This window comes from Bison bison, unplaced genomic scaffold, assembly GCF_000754665.1.
Source record: "Bison bison bison isolate TAMUID 2011002044 unplaced genomic scaffold, Bison_UMD1.0 scf7180017864341, whole genome shotgun sequence".
Lineage (NCBI taxonomy): Eukaryota > Metazoa > Chordata > Mammalia > Artiodactyla > Bovidae > Bison > Bison bison.
The window spans coordinates 5,468,391-5,490,085 of record NW_011494913.1 but is presented as its reverse complement, the minus strand read 5'-3'; the positions used below and the strand labels follow the sequence as shown (position 1 = coordinate 5,490,085).

Below are 21,695 nucleotides of genomic sequence, written 5' to 3'. Positions count from 1 at the left end.
GAAAACAGCTCTGTCACATGTTCTGTGCAACAAAGGTATTTTGGAGCTGACTTGGAGCTAAAAGGAGGCCAGGAGGTGCTGGGATATGAGTTCTGGCATCAGGGCCTGTCTCATCCACGGTAGACTGGGAGGTGACCTTGGGCCAGCTCTCCCTCAGGTGGGAACCACTGAATATGGGGAGGAAGAGCCCTGGGTCAGGCTGCGGTCTGTGGCTACTGGCAGGGAGCTGGCTGGAACTCCGACTCAGCAGATGGTGAGCCTGGCCTGTGGGCATAGAATGGCAGCCCCCCAACTTAAGGCCCTGTCCTCCTCCAGGTGAGCGGAATGGTGAGGGGCAGTCTGTAGAACCATGCTTCCTCCCTGCCTGGCCGGGGTCGCCCAGCTTCTGGGCAGAGGCCCCACCCCACCCGCTCCAGTGCTGCCTTTGATCTTTCTTACATCTTTTTTTTACTTACTTTTCCAGTATGTTGCTTTAGTTGATAGTAACCCATCAAAACATTTTATCTTTTTGCAAATCTTCTGGTCTTTATAGTTAGTCTTTTTATTAAAACTAAACACTTAAAATTTGTTAGGTCATTTATTGTTATTTTAAACTGACTGATGGAAACGAATAGGTTTCGGGGTGAGAGACTGAGGTGTAAATCTTGGTTTAGTCACCTATGAATCACATAAGCTGCAGCATGTTTCATCTTCTCGACCCTTTCGACACTTTCGTGAGACGGGTCTCATGGCCCCACTAACCCGGGAGGGAGCTGGTCTATGGAGCTTCACCTCCCTGAACCTCGCCTCCACCTTTAACATCTCCTACATCGGGGCTTGTTAGGGGATGTGAAGCACCAGGCTCAGGAGATGGAGGCTGGCACCATGAATACACTTCTAGAAAAGCTTAGCTAAAAGAACATATTCATCCTCTTGGCCGATGAGCAGATAATTATGGAGCAAACATTACTTGCCCTCATTGTGCTTGGTATGACTTCTGGATCCTCTACTTACCAATATGCCTAACGTATTCCTTTGGTTACAGTTACTGATTTGCAGACAGGAATCGATAATTCACTCTCCTTGGCTGGGTCTCAGCTCCTATTCCACCAAGGCAGGTAATGAGCAGATCTCTGCCCTTCCTTCTCCAGCACCTCGCTTCACGCTGGTCCTCACTTGCCGTTCTTAGCTCCCAGATGCTCCGCGCTCACGAGTCCCCTTGACCGGCTGGGACTGGCTCTTGCTCTCAGACTCACTCATATCTCTTCCCATAGTCTTCTCCACCCGACACTGACCCCTTGTCCTCAAGACCCAGGTGGTCCCTCTGCCCTACCAGCTGGGGCTCAGCAAGCCCTCTGATTGAAAGGCACCATGGCCTGCCAACAGAACCAGGGCCCTGGAAAGAAGACGGGGCCTATGGCAGTCCCACCCCTGGCCTTCCTGGAGTGGAATCTGTGATTTCCTCATGCTTCATGTGTGGGTATTCTATGTAGATCTGGATTTAATCTACCATCAAATTTCTCACTACTGAGATTTCCTGACAACTCAAAAACTTATTGAATCTCAGAGCCAAAAATGAGCTGAAGCTGGACCTCATAAAGAGAAGGAAAACTACCGGAGTTGTTTACTTAGGGTTTTGGCTAGGTTGACTCAAAATGCATTTTCATCCGGGGAGGGGTGTGAAGGCATTTTGTCCTTGAAGGGCGATGATGCTCACCCCTGCTCTCACCGGGGCAAGGCAGAGGTGTGTCTTACCTTCTGGGTTCCCAGGGGGAAGGTGACCGCAGCCAAGGTCTGGAGGAACTCCGGGGCCCGCCAGGCTGGATCCTGGGGGTAGGCGCTGTGCACGAGGCCAAGGAACTGCAGCACACTGGCCGGGAACGTCCGTTCCCAGGCGCTGTCTCCAGAACCTGTCGAGGGCTGTGGACACGCTTCATGAGAGGCAGCATGTGGGGGCATGACTCGGGGCTGCATAGGAGCCAGAGCACTTGAGATCTGGAGAGAAGACCTCCTTTCTGAGCCTCTCAACAAGACGCCTTGTTGCAAGACTCCTAGTAATAATATGACCCCTTTCTTAAGATTGTAGTGAGAATTAAATGAGACATTTTAGTGCTTCAAGCTTATTTTCATAGTGACTAGTACAGGGTGAATATAGAAGAAGCTGGGAGATAAGGTCAGACATAGAATTTGCTCAGGCGTCCCCCGAAGGTGCTTAGGCGAAGCGCCAGGCTGGATCCCGGGGGTAGGTGCCCCAGAATGAAATATTAATGCTGGACACACATGTTTCCACCGTGCTCTCGCTCTGTGATCCTGCCTGAGTGAGTTAACCTCCACAGTGTCTATATTTGCACAAGGAAGAAAATGCTGTCTGCTCCCAAGGATAGTTGCACACAGCAGAATGGCTAACATCTGGAAGACGAACAATGCTAAATATTGACAAGACCTGGAGCAACTAGAACCTTCCCAGAATAAGAGCTAGTGAGTGTAAATTGACTCTTCATTTTGGAGACTATTTGGCAATATCTACTAAAACAAGTCATGTGCACAGCCTAACCACAATTTCATCCGGGTATATTTCTAACAGAAAGAAGTGTGTATGTCCATCAAAAGATATGTACATAGCAGCTTTATTCATAATATTTCCACATGGAAACAACCCAGAAAGAATAAATGCTGATCCATTATCACAATAAAATACTACTGAACAATTAAAAAAAAAAAGGAACTACAAACATATACAACACAAGCGAATTCCTCCTGTATTGAGTGAACTCAGTGGTGTCCGACTCTTTGCGACCCAATGGACTATACAGTCCATGGAAGTCTCCAGGCCAGAATACTGCAGTGGGTAGCCATTCCTTTCTCCGGGGGATCTTCCCAACCCAGGGATCGACCCCAGATCTCCTGCATTGCAAGCAGATTCGAGATGCAGAAGGGTACATACTGTAGGGTTCCATTGACACCAAGCTCAAGGAAGCAAACATATCTATGGTTATCCCTGTGCAAGGGAATAACAGCAAGCAAAGTAAAGTTATAAGCAAGATAAATAAACCGAGAGAGATATTCACTACAATTCTATTTCTGATCTTCTCTTATCCTTTCAGTTTTTGCCTTTTAGATTTTGGTGCTTGTCTATCATATTTGGTAAATGATGCTTTCATGGCAGATAGCTTCACTGAACCAAAGTCTGCCTCTGACTTTGCTTCTGTTATATGTTTGTTAGATCCCAGAAGACTGTTTAAGGGTCACATCTGTTATACAATAGTTAACCGTTTTATGTTTGCTGTTATAAAGTCAATGTTTGGTCTTATTTTTTACTTCTGTCCTCATACTAGGTATTTCCTTCATTTTAAATGCTTTCATGTTATTTCTTTGGTTTGCTTTTTTCTAAATAGCATTGATTTAAAAAGTAATAAACTTTCTATGCTGTAAAACAATTTTTTTCAGCTATCCTCAAATTAACTGCACATTAGGTCTACAACAAAGCCATGAATAAATTTCCCACAGATGGAAAGTGTAAAGATCGCTTGCTCTGACTAGGACAGAAATAAACTGGAAATAAACAACAGCAATTTAAAAAAAAGTTTAACTACATGGACATTGGAAAAAGATGAATCAAAAATATCTCTTTTTTTAATAAAAAATTTCTTTAAATCTGCAACCACAGAAACTCTAGAAAACAAGAAAATTGAAGATGTCAAATATCAAAATTTTAGAACTAGCCAGAAAAAAGTGAAGGGGAATGACATATATACCCAAAGTTGTTCTTTATAAATCCACAAATCTTCAGCTCCTTAAGAAATAGGATGGGCGAGGTAAAGAAAGAGCATGAACTTACAAATTAAGAATAAGAAGAGGAAAATAATCACAAAGAAAATTAAATGAATTAAAGGATACCATTTATACAAACTGAATACTTGGGAAGGTTTTTTAAAAATTATCAGTTACCTAAACTAGGTCAAGGAGACATTTAAAAGCCTAAGCAAGGTAATAATAGAAAAAAATTCAGGCCGAAGCTGTTTCATAGGAATGGTTTAAATAATATGAGTCATGGATTTAGCATCTTCTTGAATAAAAGAATCTTTTTAAAATAAAACTAGCATAATACTGATATCAAAACCTGACAATGTGTGAAAAAAGAAAACTGAAACCTAATATAACTTATGAACATGACTGCAAAATCATAAATAAAATATTTACAAGCAGAATAAGGAAGTATGCTAAAAGAATAAGAACAGAGTGAGAAAGTGAGATCTTTGCAAGAATGTGAGGAAATCTATTGATTTAATTCATCAGAGGTAACTGGTTAAAAGAAAAAAACATGTAATCATCTAAATACATGCTAAAAGAGTATTTATTTTTGTATTTATTTTTAATTGGAGGATAGTTGCTTTACAATGGTATGGTGTTGGATTCTACCATACAGCAACACGAATCAGCCATAAGTATATATATATATGTGTGTCCCCTCCCTCTTGAGGCTGTGGGGACTGGGCCGAGCACATCTGTACAAGACCGTGGAGTGTGTGTCAAGAGGAGTATATACGTATGACGTCTACTGCGGCCTTCCTGAGAAGGCGAGCACATGAAGTGTTCCTTGACCCAGTATCCCACATCCTGGAGTTTATACCAAGGGGGCCATCAAACCAGAAAGAGCAGACGTGTGCTCAAGAAAGCTCATTACAGACTTTTTATAACAACGAATGTTCCGAGAAACAATACAAATTTCCATCTACAAATAGAGATGATTCCCAACAACAAGTTGGGGGAGAAAAGGCAATAGGAAATATGTGCTTCCCTGGTGGCTCGGGCAGTAAAGAATCTGCCTGCGATGTGGGAGACCTGGGTTCAGTCCCTGGATGGGGAAGATCCCCTGGAGAAGGGAATGGCTATCCACTCCAATGTGCTGGCCTAGAGAATTCCATGGATAGAGGAGCCTGGCAGGTTACAGTCCGTGGGGTCGCAAAGAGTCAGACCTGACTGGGTGACCAACACTTTCAGGAATTTATGTGGTCTGATTCCCTAGGGCCGTGGTATACTCTTAGGTGTCTGAAAGACATTCTACTAAAGTTCACAGTGGTTATCTCTGGTTGGGTGTGCTTCAGGTGACTTTTACTTTCTACTTTTTTTTTTCTTATTTTAAAGGTAATAATGCATCATTTTACAGAAGCAATTAGGTTTCCACACATATCAAACCTCCAGTTGCCTTTAGAGTCTATAGAATGAAGCCAGAATTTTTCATGGGTGTTCTTGTTACCTGGTCCACAGTTAGTCCTGCTCACAAGTCACATGGCCTTTTCCTTCAGTTCTAAAATAACCTCTCCACCCACCTTCAAGGTGGGCCTGAAGGCCTGAATCAAAGGCTGTCCATGTCACGTCTGCATCTGGCAGGCATCTGTCTTCTCTAAGACAGGTCTCTACCTGATGGGTCACTCATGAGAGGCCCACCTGTCCTGGTAGAGGTGCGCTTCTTGAGGGAAGAGGCCCCAGAAGGCAAGGGAACACAGGGCCCCTGAAGCTCTCAAATCAAAGCAGTTGCCCAGAAATGTTCCCTTTGACTGGAGGCCTTAAGTCTCCCAGGGAAGAAAGTCAAATGTTTAAACAAATGGAAAACAGATGTCTTCTGGTAAGAACATATAAACTCCACTGGGGACATTAAAGCTGGGTTTCCCATTGAGCACCTAAGTTATCACCTCGCCTTTTCTATCAAAAGTTTTGAATAATACCTGCAAATTATCAGCACTACGAGAAAGTTGCTGGGAAAAGTCAAGGTTGACTTTTCTGGGCCTGTCTTCCCATCAGAACGCCTCTCAGCATGTGGGGAGCTGCCGGGGTCCAGCCCCTGGCTCTCACCTGGCTCATGGTGGCTTTCAGCATCTCTAGGAGCAGCAGGGCGCCTTCAGTGCACAGCCCTGCCCGGAGGACTTCTTCCCTGTGGTGTTTATGCAAGAGCCACTGAAGCATGGCATCCAGGCTGTCCTGAAAGAGGAGGCAAGGGCTGTAAGAGACCTGGGCTACACACCCAAGAGACTGGCTGTCCACCCAGTATGCCGTGTTTCTCTGGGGGCCCCAGTGAGAAAGACAAAACATCACAGTAGCAGCCCAGGTGGCTGGTTCATTAGAGGAATTTCAGCCACTGATGGAGCATAAGGGAAACGCACACGTCTAAGGTAGGCTGAAGACCCACCAGCAACTGGCATCGGGTCTGACATCAGCAATACTCAGTCTCCCAATCAACTTTCATGAATTTTGGTAAATGAGATTGCAGAAAACATGACAAATTCAAAGGCTTTAGGGCTAGTGCAGTCAGAGAGAGCGTGGGGTTGACAAGCAGGACGATCTGACTTTGCTTCTTTAAAAGCTGGGCTTATGCAAGCTATTTAGCCTCTTGGCAGTTCAGTCTCCTCTGTGAATTGAAACTTCCATTATCTGCCCCATGGGATTGTTATAAATATCAAGTGAAATAAAATATGTAAAACATCTGTCACAGGTCCTGACATTCAGCAAATGTTTGTTTCCCGAGCCACAGTATGGGAAAAAAACACAAGTATCAGAGTATGTTAAATTCTAAAGTGTGATCTGTAATACTATTAACATATATCAAGATTGAGATAGGTCAAATATAACGATATGCAAGAAGTGAATTTTTCAGTCCTCGGCAAAGCCGTGCCCCTCCAATGACGTCTATACAGTGCAGTTTAACTCAAGTCTATCAAGACCAAGAAACAATTTCTGGGTCTGTTTATCAGGTGCTCAGGAGGCTGAGCAAGAGGCGGGGTCTGTAACTGATGTGCTCAGCATCTACGGAGAGAAGCAGCCATAAAAGCGCTGGTGCCATACAAGCCAAAGGCGTGATGAGGCCTGAGAGAGAAAGGTTCCCGCTGTCTAGGGGGTCTCAGCCTGAGGTGGCATCTGAGTGGAGAACTGAGGGAAGATAGCTTTCCAGGAAGGTGAGATGGGAGAGGGCTCCTCAAAGGCCCAGGGCAGCCAAGCGCAAAGCAGCTGGTCTTACTGGGGAGGTGACTCGAGGACCGCAGCACAAAAGGCCAATAAGAAAGGAAGATGGGCTGGCAGACAAATGAGATCCCGGTCAGGGAGGGGCTTGATGCTGCCTGCAGACTCCAAACCCGATCCCACAGGAACAGGAGCCAAAGGAACCTTGGATTCTAGTGACTGAGAAGCTAGTGAGAAGGTATCCACAATGAGTGGAGACTCCTCTGGAGGAGGACCAGGAGAGCGATAAACAGGACAGCAGTTGGTCAAGAGTGCAAGCCAAGGGGGCAGCTTCCGGCTTTAGGGACATAATTTATCATACTTATGGTCAATGAGGAAAGAATCAGTAGAAAAGGAGATGCTGAAAATATAGAGAAAGGATACTAAGGCATGCAGTCACTTGGGAAAGGCGTGGAAGGAACACAGTTCAGCCTTAAAAAGGTGACCTTTGCCAGCGACAGTGAGAGAAGGTGATAAAGATGATCTTGGAATACACAAGTGATGGAAGGTGGAGTCCTGAGGCAATGCTCCTTCGTGGGGGCTTCCATTCTACTGTGATGTAAGTCATCTGAGCAAAGGGTACCTGTGGGCCAGAAGGCTCAGGGCATGTAAGGTTCACACTAGAATGCAGGGGGAGAACAGGGGCGTTACTAAGGTACAGGGGCATGTTTCTCTGAAGGTGATAGAATGAGGCTCTATGTCTGCGGTGGCAGCAATCCAGCCTCCCCATGTTGCCCCCACCATCATGCGATTTGTCTACCCAGAGGAGAAAAACTTAAAAGTGGAACAAAACAGAGATCCGCTGGGAGGGACAAGGCAGGCAGAGGCTGAGCAAGTCTAGGATATGTGAAGAGCAAGCAAGAAGGTGGGACTGCCAGGGAAGGAAGTGGGTCAGGATGAAAGTTGGGAGGCACAGAGGAAGGTGAGGAGAGTCTTGGGGGACACAGAAGTCAGAAACCCAAGTGTGCCACTTCATCCTGAGAGCCCCTGGACCCTACCTTGGGCCCGTCCGTCAGCTCTGTGAGGGGTGTCTGGAGGAAGAAGGTGGACACGATGAGGTAGACTTCTGGAATATGAACATGGTGGGCCAAAAAGTCGCTCAAGACCCGGAACCCAGGAAGCAGGCAGGGGCTCTGGTCAGGCGTTGGAGGATGGCTCTTCAGGTTATCTATTGATCAGGGAGAAGGGCACAAAATCCAGTTGAGAAAAATTGCTTCTGGTCAACATGGGGACTGGGCACAGGAAGGAATCCCCTCCCACCAACCCGTCCTACAGACATGCCAGATGGAAATACGTCATGCATATACAGCACAAGAGTGTGCTCAGTAAGAACTTCTTTTCCTACTTCTGATGTGCTCATTCATTCATTCAAACCCAGATGCTTATCTGGTGCCTACCACCTTAGAGGTAGCAAGACATCTTTGCATAGGCAATAAGAATGTAGTGTTCTGAAAAAATATACAGAACCCCAGGCCTTCATCAGCTATTTACAATGTGGTGGGAGGAACAGACATTACAGAATTAAATACCTAAATAAAAATATGCTTGTAAACTATGATAAACCGCTCCCCCACCAAAAAAAAGAAAGAAAGAAAATGTAACAGAGGTGCTCTAATTGACGTGGGACCTTCCTCTCCTGGAGGAAGTGACATAAAATCGAGCCTAAAGGATGAATGCACATCAGCCCAGAGAGCCGTGCTGGTGTTGAGGGCTGGGGAAGCACCTCTGCAAGAAGGAAAGAGTTAAGGAGACTTTGAGGAGTGGAAAGAAGTCCCCAGCATCTGAAGAGCAGTGAGGCCATGTGGGGAGGAGTCTGAAAAAGGAAGTCAGAGGTGGGGGAAGGGGTCAAGGTCAAGGTCACGCTACAGCAGGCAGTGTGAAGGCCCCTTAGTCCCGGCAGGCCCTCATCCCCAGGTGGCACCCTGTCTCCTGGAGAGCGCCGCACACTCACCCATCACGATGTCCATGCCCTCGGAGCTGCGTTCCACCCAGGAGCCTGCAGGCAGGCCGTCTTTAAATCGCCCTCGGAGGGAGGGGCTTGACAAAAAGTGTAGCAGCAGCTTCAAGCCCAGCACCACTGTGCTGGGGTGCATGTGGCCCTGCACGAAGAGCAGGAACCAGTCGGACCCCAGGTTCAGAAACATCTCTTCCTTTGTCCTGGGTGGGAAGGGGGTCAATAAATGCTATAAATTATCTCTCAGCCCATAAGCAAATGACATGCCCAGAAAACATAAATAACATCCAGCTTCATCAGGCACCCAGGAGAGGCAGGTTAAGGTAACATCTGGACAGCACTCAGCAAAGTACATATTACATTTTAAAAGATCGGTAATGTTGGCAAGGCTGCTGTGAAAGAGGTGAATTTGCCTATTAATGGCTGAAGCGTAAGTTGGCCAAAGCTTTTGAAAGCAACTGGAAACCATGTACCAAATGATAAAGCCCTGCTCACTACTATTCAAGCTTACACAGTGTCTGACCAGCCACTCATTAATGACATCAATGTAGTCGCATAAAACACATCATGGTTACTTAATTCCCTTTTAAAATACACTGTTCAGAATTAGTCTTAATGGAATAGCACATTATTTATGCATCTTTATTGGTTTAGACAAAAAAAAAAATGTTTAACTGTCACTTTCAATAATGAACTTTTAAACGATGTGTCTAGAGAACACGGACTTGCTAGAGGGAAATGGAGGACAGAGAGACGGGAGCCGATGCTCAGGGGCAATTGTTCAGCAAAACCTGAGGTTCCTGAGAGCCAGGAAAGGGTCCATCCTGGCTGGGCAGCAGTCTCAGCGCCAGTTGCCAGATTAGGTGAGGTGAGGGCATGGCCACTGAAACTAGGAGTCAAGAGATGGTCCTCTCTTTTAGCCATGACTTCATTTAGTAATTGGATGACTGGTGAGCTCTGATCATCTTCCCTCATTATGACGATGAAGAGGATGATGGAGGTGACTGTGGTGGTAGTGATGGTGAGAGTAGTTAGCTGTTAGAGTTTATACCGTAGCCCAGGCACCATGCTCAGAGTTATCCACCTATTAATTTCTATCTATGGCAGCTATTTCTATCTATCTATTTTATTTTCACAAAGATGAGTAGAAGAGAGACATAGAAGGCTTAGGTCACCTCCCTAAGGTCCCTGAGGGCAGAGCTGGGATTTGAACCCAGGAGGTGAAGTTGTCAGAGCCCAAGTGCTTAAGCACTACATTACATTCCTTTTCAAAAAGGTGAAAAGGTAGAGACTAGCTCATCTCCCTGGGTCAGGAAGATCCTCCAGAGGAGGGCATGGCAGCCTGCTTCAGTATTCTTGCCTGGAGAATCCCATGGACAGAGCAGCCTGGCAGGCTGCAGTCCACTGGGTTGCACAGAGTCGGACACGACTGAAGCAACTCCGCACGCATGCAGCTCACCTCCAAGGCATCTTCCAGTTCTGCCATGCACTGATTCTAGAAATCTAGAGACCCTTAAAGCACTTTGTACAAGGCTGATTTACTGAGGGGTAACTCCCCACCTCGATGCCTCCCTGTCCAAACCACACACACACTAAAAGGTCAGCTTAGTGAGAGTAGGGTCTGGACTGGCCTTTTCAGCGTGGCGTTCTCGGAAGGAGGAACAGTGTCTGGCACACAGTAGGTACTCAACAAATAGCTATTGAATTAGTGACCCCAGAGCCGAGATAAAGCAGGCGGTCCAACAGAGTTAATGGAATTTTATGACTGCAGGTTGTTTTGAAAGTTAACTGAAGGCAGATACTTCTTTTTCCAACTTGGAAAAATAACTGAAAGACTAACAGTAAGTAGCAGAAGAATTTGGCAAGCCTTTTCCATGATAGATGCTATTTAGGCTAACCGTTTCTCCATTCCATTGTCTGCCAAGTACAGGACATCAAAATCAGTGATTATCACAACTGCCAAGACAATAACAATTACACTTCAGCGATGGTGACAGGAAGAGTTTATTGTAATGAAACCAAATCTGCTTTGAGTTACTCATGCCCATTTAACATTTGCATCAGAATGTCTTAGGGCAAGGTCTGCTTTATTGGGTGGAGAGAATATAATTTTCTTTCTGACTAGTGCAGAAAACCAACTCAGAGATGCTAAACTTTTCATTAAGTAAAGGTCTTAATACTGCACCCTGTATGAAGCAGCCTTGTGGCAAATCACTCTTTCTGGAACTACTTACTCAGAGGACAGATGAAGTTGGGAAGAAGATATTACGCTGAGCAGCATCTCCAGCAACTGGTTTCTGAGCCAGATTGTCTTTCCAGATGTTTGGCTTCCAGCTACAAAAAATAAAATAAAATGGAGATTTGAGAGAAAACGGATGTAAAGAGACATAATATTTGCTGCAGTAGGCAATCATATTCACCAAATGCTTAGTTCTCCCAGGAGTTGAGACATGCATGGGACTTGAAATTTTGGCTTTCAATTCTAGATTTCCATTTAATGCTTTAAAAGAATTTCTGGAAATGTTTCTAAAGTTTCCTTTAATTAGAGATGTTTTTGATGCTCCCCATAGCCTGCCCCCCACCCCAAAAAAATCCTAAAAATGATAGGGTCAAATTTTTCTTCCAGTAGGAAGAGTTTTAACATTTTCATGGACTGTAACATTTCCTGAGCACCTACTATGTGCTGGGCATTATGCAAGGCAGTGGGAGCAGAGTGGTGAAGATTATTGTGCTCAATCTGGGTCCCTGCCCTAGTCCAGGGCTTTTGCACGTCTATGCTGCACTAAAAAACAGAGTTTGAACTGCAGCAAGATTACTTCTGAAGCGTTACTATGACCTTGAAGGACATGTAAATACTGTCTTTGTAGATATTTAGCGAGACGAAAGTTTTAGAATGGAGTCCCCACGAGAAGGAGGGCTGACTGCACAGTATGCTGCTGCTGCTGCTAAGTCGCTTCAGTCATGTCAGACTCTGCGACCCCATGGACGGCAGCCCACTAGGCTCCTCTGTCCCTGGGATTCTCCAGGCAAGAACACTGGAGTGGGTTGCCATTTCCTTCTCCAATGCATGAAAGTGAAAAGTGAAAGTGAAGTCACTCAGTCGTGCCCAACTCTTAGCGACCCCATGGACTGCAGCCTACCAGGCTCCTCCGTCCATGGGATTTTCCAGGCAAGAGTACTGGAGTGGGGTGCCGTTGCCTTCTCAGGACTGCACAGTATACTGTTAGCTGATTATCCATTCATGTAGCCCCTTGGTCGGCCAGTTAGTTTACCACCAATTCAGGGCACACAGCATGCTGTAGAAATATAACTGATGAGGCAGCTTGGAGAAATGGAGTCAGAGTACCCTCTATCTGGATTCTGGCCCCTTCTCTCTTTAAGGTCGTAGTCTCTGAGTCTCTGTTTTCTCATCTACAAAATGGGAATAGCAATTCCTACTTTTCAGGCTTGATCTAAGGATAAGAGAGAATTTATCTGGATTGAGTGACATTAGCCAAGAGAATCTTTTGTGATAAGAGTGTTCTCTATCTGCCCTGTCTAATGCAGTAACCACTAGCTCCACATGGTTATTCAGCACTTGGAACACGGCTAGTGTGACTGAGGAACTGAATTTTTAGTCGCATTTCATTTCAATAAATTTAATTTAAATGGCTACACGTGGTTAGAGGCTCCCATCTTGGACAGAGGAGGCCCGGGACAAAGCAGTCAGTAATTGTCCCCTTCGCGTCTGCCCCTAGCAGAGGGAGTTCAGAACCTGATGCAGCTGCTGTTCTGAATCTGGTTGAGGAGAGAGAGACTCAAAGAAACAAATCACAAGCCTTTGCATGAGAGTAAGCACAAGGACTCTAGCAGCCTAGAGAAGGTGACCTAGTCTGGCCTGTAGGACTGGGAATGGCTGGCCTGGTGGGGTGAGGTGGGGTGGGGTGGGGCAGGGGAGTGACCCTGCAGAGGGACCAGCAGGGCCGAGCGCGGTGGCCGGCAGACCCTCACGCGTTAGAATGTGGACGGCAGACCCTCACGCATTAGAATGTGTCAGCACTGCAGAGCACTGAAGCCGGGGCTCGCCAAGGGAGTGAGGCAGAGACTGGGGCACGAAGGCGCCCGCCTGTGATATACGGGGAGCTGTTATCCCGCAGGACTTGGAAGCCATTCCAGGTTGTGAAGGAAGAACACATGATTTGTTTTTATTTGTGGCTCTAATCATATAGCTGTGACCTCGGAAGATGGCACCCGGGAACAGCAACTCGGTTTTCTGTGGGCACCCCCCCTCCCTTCCCACAGCCTAGCACTCAAACTGGGCCCACGGTATGTGCCTGTCAGGGCTGCTGTGGGTGTCGCCCTGCTGCCATCAGACTGGCACCTGGGAAAGGTCTTCTCACCGGGCAGGGAAGGGTCCGGGGCTCTGTCCACACAGATCTGCTTCTCGTTCAACGATGAAGGCTTGAGGGTGTACACCACAAACAGAGCAATTCTGAAGGCAGAAAGAGAGGGACACACTCAGCTGTGGGCTTGGCCCATGTCTCCTGAGCACCCATGAAGGTTTTCTACACAGAATCACCCAAATGCGGCTTCAAGGGAGGACTTGAGGGGGAATCGTGTTACTCTGTGATCAGTGTGATCTTTCCAGAGACTTCTCCAATCTGTCAGGATTCATCAGAGAAGCTGACTCTGGCTCTGCCAGGTCAATACGACAGACATGGCTGAGGACACAACAGCTGAAATGTCCCATCTGCTGGGAAGTCTGCAGGAGGCTGGCGTGTTGGGTCACTGGCTGGTGAGGATGGCCGGGCGCATGGAAATTCTGGGGTTCTTGGTAGGTGTGTCTGAGCATCAGGGAGCAGTGAACCCACAACCCTGCTGAGGAGTCCAGGGGACCCACCCCTTTTTTCAAGCCATGAACAGAGAAAATGTTTCTAGGAGGTTCCAGGGAAACAGAACCTGCTGCTGCATTGAAGGGCAGTGCTGCTGAGCTGAGTGTGGTAAGGAGAGAGCTGGGGTCTAGTTCCCTCATGAAGCAGCCCTGATGCTCCGCCCTCTCCCCGGGGAGCTGGCACGATACCTAAGCAGGTCCTGGAGGCTGAAGTGGCCCCGCAGCTGACAGCCCAGGATGGCAATGATGGTGCGCATCTTGGAGGGCGTGAGGCCTGGCTCGTTGAAGAGGAAGACGAGCTTGGGAATAAGCTGTGCCTGGTGAGCGACTTCAGCGTTCCGGGGTCCTTCCCTGGTGAGCCCAGGAGAGAGGCAGTGAAAGCTTTTACTGGAATGAACCAAATTTGCTGTGTTTCTGCTAAAAAGGTTCCACAGTCTGGGTTTGCTCCATGGCCCTCTGGCTCTCATGCTCTCCTGGCAACTCGTCAAAATGCTGCCAGACACCCATCGAATATGTGTCTGCCCAGTGCCCCAGTCGCTTGGGGGTGAGCCTCCCATGCCCTTCCACCCCCACCGGAAACTGCCTTCAAAACAACCACCAGTTATTGACTTTTAAATTCCAAGCCTCAGGGAAAACTAATGCTGGTCTCAGAAAACTCCGAACAAAGAGAGCAGACTGGAGCATGACCACGGAGCACTTCCCAACAGCCGGCACCGGGCCTCGGCCAGCCCCTCAGCCTGTGTGTCTTCCTGCTCGCCCCAAACCACAAAGTGGATGAACGTGCCTCCAAGAGTCAAAGGGGAGAGAGACAGGATTCAAGTCTCCGCACCCCCTCCTCAGGATAATCGCAAACACAATTTCCTGTAAATTCTACTCCCTCAAAGAAAACAGCTCCCAGGGTGAGTGTCCGTCTCTTAGAAAACAACAGGTACAGAAAGACAGTGGAAAGGGGGAAAGAAAAGAAACTGGAGGCGAAAGAATGTGGATGGATTGCTCCTTCTTGAGCTGTCTTCACTACTGCTGTGTTGAACTCTGCCAAGCCCCATACCCCTGATACACAGAAGAGGTAGAACCAGCCAAGTCTGTGTGTGGCTTGCACTCGTGGGTTCAATGGGAAGACGTGCATTCAGCACCTGTAAGTACCCAATGTCCTTTGTGCTCTCATCACAGCACTGAGCAGTCTGCTTTCTGCATTCCTTCTCCATAGGGCTGTGTCTTGTCCTTCCCTGAACCTCCAGCACTACGAAGTGGTATGGAATGGAGTGGGTTATAATAGTCAATCATGAGTGGATGAATGAAAGGGTGGTTGCAAACACCTTCAAACACTAAGGTGCTAATGATCACTAGAACAGCTGATCTGTAAGGAATCAGATGGAGGTGGATGTGAACAGCCCGCTGTATAAGGAAGGAGGTGGGTTGATTGACTGGCTTCCCTGCCTCCCTTCTCCCTTATTCTGATCACAGTCCCTGGTTTTCTTTGGGACTTACCTCTTTCTAACTCTCCTCCACCTGCTCCAGAGGGCAAGAGATGCTCCTGGCCTGGTCACATGACCTAAGATGGCCCGTGAGACTCTATCCCTACTGCTAGGAGTATTGAGTGAAAAAGAAGCCCTGTCTGCTGACTGTGCAGAGCCGCGGACACTCTATGAAGTTGCCCAGCCAGAACGAAGCCAGCATGGAAGAAAGCACAGACAAGACTGGGGTAGGTCTCAAATAAAGTAATGTAAGCATCATCCAGACACCATGTGAAGATCTGACTCTGTCAACTGTATGAGCCAATAAATGTCCCCTTTCTCTGCTTTCCTTTTCACCCTCTATTTCTTCCTTTTTAATTTGGTTTGAGTTCTATTTCTGCCATTTGCTATCAAAAGAGCCTTGACTAATTCAAAAAGTAACAATGTGACGGCATTTGGAGAGAGGCCTTTGAGAGATGCTTGGGTTATGAGGGTGAAGCCTTCATGAGTGGAATTAGTGCCCTTATAAAAGAGACCTTGGAGGGCTCCCTTACCCCTCTGCCACGGAGCTGGTAGTGAGAAGATGGCAAACCATGAACCATGAAGCAGGTCCCCACCAGACACTGGATCTGCCAGAGCCTGATCTTAGATTTCCAGCCTCCAAAACTGTGAGAGATAGACTTCTGTGGCCTGTCAGTCCCCTAGGCTATGGCTTCCTTTGGAAGCAAAGCTATGACCAACCTAGATGCATATTAAAAAGCAGAGACATTACTTTGCCAACAAAGGTCCGTCTAGTCAAGGCTACGGTTTTTCCAGTAGTCATGTATGGATGTGAGAGCTGGACCACAAAGAAAGCTGAATACTGAAGAATTGATGCTTTTGAATTATGGTATTGGAGAAGACTCTTGAGAGTCCCTTGGACTGCAAGATCGAACCAGTCCATCCCAAAGGAGACCAGTTCTGAATATTCATTGGAAGGACTGATGCTAAAGCTGAAGCTCCAGTACTTTGGCCACCTGATGCAAAGAGCTGACTCATTTGAAAAGACTCTGATGCTGGGAAAGATTGAAGGCAGGAGGAGAAGGGGAGGACAGAGGATGAGATGGTTGGGTGGCATCACCGACTCGATGGACATGAGTTTGAGCAAGCTCCAGGAGTTGGTGATGGATAGGAAAGCCTGGCGTGCTGCAGTCCATGGGGTCACAAAGAGTCAGACATGACTGAGTAACTGAACTGAACTGAACTAGCCTATGGTATTTTTTGTTATAGCAGCTGAATAGACTAAGACAGACATGCTGCCCCCTGAGACCTCATGCTCTGGGAACGGGAGAAGTCCATAGTTACTGAGCAACTGGCTGTCCTGTCCTCCTAGTTTCTATTCCTGGCATGAAACTTTAACTGTAACCCCCAGGCTGCCAAAGCCCAGCCTACCTTGTTGACTGAAGGATTTCCACTAGATGGGAAAAGAGAGAGAGCTCCAAATTGTCGGCAGCATTCATCCAGAGCTGGAAGACAGAACACAATGAAATCAAGTGTGTGAAAGGAAGGGTTGCCAGGCAGTGTGAACTGGTGAGGTGCTGGGTGTGGTCTTCTTTGGCTTGGAATCACTAACACAGCTTACCAGCTCCAGAATCATACCAGTTCTCCTGACCGCTAGAAGATATAGAGGGCACCACCGCCAGGAGAAAGTGCAAACACCGCTCCTGTCTTTCCCATCTCTGCTGCTGTCTGGAGCTTTGCTGTGGGTCCTGATTCAAACCAAGGACGCCTACAGTAACCATCTTCTATATGTGTCCCACCCTGGGCCTCACAGCCTGTGCATCGACACACCAAATGCATGTCATTCTCATTGGATCCTACTATACAAGGCAAATATCAGTGTTCCCAATTAAGAGAGGAGAAAATAGAGGGTAAGACAGACCTTTGAGAGACAGGTCCCTTATCACCAACAAGTCATTGAACTGGAATTAGGAGCTGAGTCTCACCTCTCAGGTTTTATACTGCAGCAACTATGCAAAGAGTCTCAAAAAAAATAGGAGTCGCAAAGAGTCGGACACGACTGAGCGACTGAACTGAACTGAACCGTGCATTCGGCTTGTGCGTGCAATTTCTTCAGGTCCCGTATTTATAGAACCTGTAGCTCCTGTGCAACAGAATTGTGAATGACACACACTTGTGAAATGCACTGAGATTCTGCGAGTGAAGTTTATCACTCGGATTATTTTCTTTACTGTAAACAAAATGCAGTTGCTCCCCTTCCTTCTGGGGCAAAGGTGAGAGCGTGCGTTCATTCTTATTTCTATTAATACTTTCTTTAGAGAGCTCTACTATTCTCATCTAAATGATGGTACTTCCTAAGTCCCAGAATCTAGAAAGTTCAGATGTGGGAGTTTAAGACTACACTCTTATAGCAGCAAAAAGAGCTCACACTTACAAATGGTACCATTTGCTGGAGGCAAGAAGCGTCGCACAAAGTCCGAAAACCAAGTCATTATCTGCATTTAGTAGATAAGAACCGTGAGGCTCAGAGAGACTGAGCACCTTGTCTGGCACCCACGGTTTCTAATTGGCAGAGACTGGCTTCAAAGCCTGGTCTGTCTGACCATGGAGCCCACTCTCTTTCCTTCTTGCTGTGTTCCCCCACAGGCATCTCCTGCAGACAGTGACTCAGAGAGTCAATAATCAACCTCACTTGAACCAAGCAAGCAGTCATGGCTCCATCCATTTACTTATGGGGGAAAGTGGAACAACCTCAGTGGCTCTAAGTTTATTATGAAGGCAGAGTCTGTCCCTCTCCAGTCCCCAAGGCTCAGCATCATACATACCACTTAGTGACCTCTTAATAAGGATCCACTCCCTTTTTTAAAAGAATGAATACAAAGTAAACCAAAATAAGACAAGTGGATTACTCTTAAGCCAAAAACAGCCTGTCATATTTCCAGCCCCCGAAAGCACACTCACTGCCAGCTACACACAGAGGTAGGGCAGCTGTCACTTGAGAGAGTTGGTGTCGATAAATGTGGCTCCCGGGAAGGTAGAGGTAACCAGACACAGCACCCCAACATTCTCAAGAGGATGCCAAGAGCTTTGCATACTTGAATTCACACACATTCACTCATGAAGGCAGTCCCTGAATAAATGATACACCAGGCTCCGTGTTGGGAACTGGGGGAGCTGAGAAAGTAAGACAGATATCCTGAAGCATACACCTCCCCCTGTGTTCTGCTCCAGAGCTTTAGAAAAATAACAGATTGTCCCAGCACACTTGAGGCCACCCAGCTCTTTTAGAAATTATGTAATACCAACTGTCTGAATTTTGGAAAACATGCATAACTGAATCTTTTGGTTGTTATTCTGTGTCACAGAACCCCTGTACTAAAGACTGTATTAAGATGCCTGTATTAAATTAGTTTGAATTTCAAATGAATAATGTGTCAAATTCTGCTCTCTCCCCACCCCTAGGACGACCTCAGTCTCAGAAAGGGGTGGCCTTTTCTGAGGCCACAGGCCTAAGGCGTGCATGACTTCAACTTCCTGTCCCTTTCGGCTTCTCAGTGCCCTGCCCCTCCCTGCCACAAACCAGTCATCAGGGATCTGCCCCTTCCATTGTAACCTGCTCTCCGCTCCCCAAACCTTCCCTCCCCCTGAAGGACTTGTCCCATCAACAGCTGATTCCTACACTGGCACTTTAGATGCCCCTTCCCACTGCTCAAGTCTCCTACATTCTGAAACACTCTTTTTCTCTTCCTCAAAAACCCACTGACTGTCTCCTTCCAGCCTCCTCCCCGCTCCTCACCTCACTTCCAACTCCAGCATTTACTCTTCCCTGGGCCTGTCAGTGACCTCCAAACACAACAGACACATCCCTGCCCTGACTTCACTTGGTGTAGCCAGCTCTGGGGAAGTCCTTCTTCTTTTAAAAATTCTCTCCTCTCAATCTTTTAAAAATGTTATGTCATTTCATCGGTTTATTGTGGATTTTTTTAAGCATCTTTTCTGCTTGCTTTTATTAGTTGCCTATTTTCTTAACCCCAGTGTGAAAAGCACCAGCTCAGCTGAGGGGCTAGTTTATTCAGGGAGGGGATGGGTGGTGCCCATGGTGGTTCCAGGAGCAGGCAGTGGGGGCCCGGTGGGTTCCTGTGTGGGTAATTCCTGGGCTGGGCTGGTGGCAATGATATAGAGGAGCCAAGATGCCTGAGCACGGCCATGGCATTTTAGAAGGGGCAGCAGTGTGGTCAAGGCATGCTGACTTGTTTGCCAGGGTGGTGAGGCTATTTTGCACACCCGCTTCCTGCTGTGCACGGGGAGCCCATATCCCAGGTCTAGTTGGCTTCCCCAACAATCCTTGCATCAATCTCCAGATCCAGGAGGAGAAGGGGATGACAAAAGATGAGATGTTTGGATGGCATCACTGACTCAATGGACATGAGTTTGAGCAAGCTCCAGGAGATGGTGAAGGACAGGGAAGCCTTAAGTGTTACAGTCCATGGGGTTGCAAAGAGTCACCTCTACCTGCAGTAACATCGCTGCAGGTGCCCCAAGCCACCTGCTCTCAAATGCCTGTGGTTGTTCTCATCCCTACATGTGAACAAATGGCATCCACCCCACCAGGAACATTCCCCCACTGAACATGTTCTGCCAAACTCAGCCCCAGAGCCCTGATTCACGAGCTGAGCTGACTGTCCCCTCTTCACACTCCCCAGAGGCCCTTTCCCCACTCACTGGCATCCAGCACATTGTAGCGTCAGCTACATCCTATCCCGGGCCCAGATGGCTGTGTGTGGGAGCTGTGTCCTGGTTATCACCATGCCTCCAGAACACACCAGAGTGTGACCATCACTCAATAAATGATGCTTTGTGAAGGGATCTACCCAAAGGTCTGCCCGATGCTCCTCACTCAGCCTCCTGTGTGCCCTACGGCTCACTCACTCCTTCCTTTACAGGAGCATTTCTAAACAGCAAAGCATCATCCACAGGAATTGGTATGCTTTAATACCCTCTTATGTACGGAAGCCTACAGTTTTAAAATCTTTTCCCAGATAGTAGCGGATTTGACTCCTGCACCAGCCTGTGAGGGAGAGACGATGGTCTCCCTTTCACACAGGAGAAGAGTCAAACTCAGAGAAGTCAAGGGACTTGTCTGAGGCCGCACAGCCTATTGGTGGTAGAAGTTAATTATAAAGCAGGGCCTCTGAGCTCCACAGCCTCTGTGGTTTTCTCTCTCACTACCACCTTGAGCATGGAGGAAGCGGATCCGCTGGGTTTAGATGAGGCTCCAGGTTTTCTGTATCTTTAGGGCTAGCGACCAACCTCCAGTTTACCTCGAAATTGCAGAGGATGTGCTGAAAGACACCAACGTTGGTGATTACGGAGGGTCCAAAGCCCAGTTCTACAGTGCCAGTGATAGACAGGATCAGCTGAAAAATGCGATGGTTCAGAAAAGAGGTCTTTTTCCTCAGGAGAAATGCCATTATCTGCAAAGATTAAAGCACAAAGCAGTTTCCTAGTGAACGTGTCATCAGGACTCTCTCCCCCTCGCCTACCTGCTCCTGCCATGAACGCATCATGAGGACTCTCTCTCCCTCGCCTACTTGCTCCTGCCAGCGCCCTTTGTCCGCCCAGTCTGGAAACTCTCTGCTCTCTGGGACAACCTCCTCCACCGCCTTTCTCTCAGAAGGAAAGCAGACGCCAGCCTCTGCAGCTGCTTCCCCGCAGTGTCCACTTTTCTGTGCTCATGTGGCGTCACCTCTCACTGTGAGCCCCGGCCCCTTCCTGAATTTTCCACATTTCCGGGACGCCACTGTCTGCCGGTTTCCTTCCACCTTTCTGTGCTTTTCTCGTTTTCCTTTACGGGGTCCTACATTCATAACCACCACACAGATGCTGCTGTATCACTAGGCAGCCACCATCTGCCCACAAACCCAGTTCCGTCAGCTCTACTTCAGGCTGCTGCCACCAGATGTGCCATTCTGCCATTCTGCTGTGCCAGGCCCCGAAAACTGGCAACACGCAGGCATCCGGTCCAGCATCCAGGCATGGGAACCCCAGTGGCCCACACTCATCTCACAGACTGACTAGGTGGGTCTAACCTAGCCTCCTGTCTCTGTTGACCTCAGTAGCACAAAACTCAGGCTGCCCTACCATCCACTTCTATCTGGGTCCTCACCCACTTCATTGAGATTCTCAGCTCAGCTCATTCACAGCTCAATTCCCCACTCCTGGATCTAAGAGTCCACCCTTCTCCCCGTCCTCTCAGACACTCTCCAGTGGGTCATCCGGAAGTCTTATTTGTTGTTATGGGCTGGCTGTTTGTTCTTCCCAAACTCCATATGATGAAACCCTACTCCCCAGTGTGATGGTATTTGGAGGCAGGTCTTTTGGGAAATAATTAGCATTGGATGAAGGCATGAGGGTGGAGCCCTCACAGATGGGATTCAGTTCAGTT

The 21,695-nt window shown here is 47.5% G+C and overlaps 1 protein-coding gene across 3 annotated transcripts in view; it reads right to left on the bottom strand.

Moving 5' to 3' along the window:
• WDFY4 (WDFY family member 4) overlaps nt 1–21,695 on the bottom strand; it is a 252,064-nt gene that overhangs the window by 131,951 nt on the left and 98,418 nt on the right. For all 3 annotated transcript variants that reach the window (XM_010854420.1, XM_010854422.1, XM_010854421.1), the window contains exons 24-32: nt 20,572–20,724; nt 16,682–16,755; nt 13,986–14,147; nt 13,306–13,397; nt 11,161–11,260; nt 8,924–9,129; nt 7,971–8,140; nt 5,833–5,958; nt 1,735–1,899 (exon numbers count right to left, since the gene is read on the bottom strand). In XM_010854420.1, coding sequence (XP_010852722.1) covers nt 1,735–1,899; nt 5,833–5,958; nt 7,971–8,140; nt 8,924–9,129; nt 11,161–11,260; nt 13,306–13,397; nt 13,986–14,147; nt 16,682–16,755; nt 20,572–20,724 — 1,248 coding nt within the window. The remainder of the gene's footprint in view (nt 1–1,734; nt 1,900–5,832; nt 5,959–7,970; nt 8,141–8,923; nt 9,130–11,160; nt 11,261–13,305; nt 13,398–13,985; nt 14,148–16,681; nt 16,756–20,571; nt 20,725–21,695) is intronic.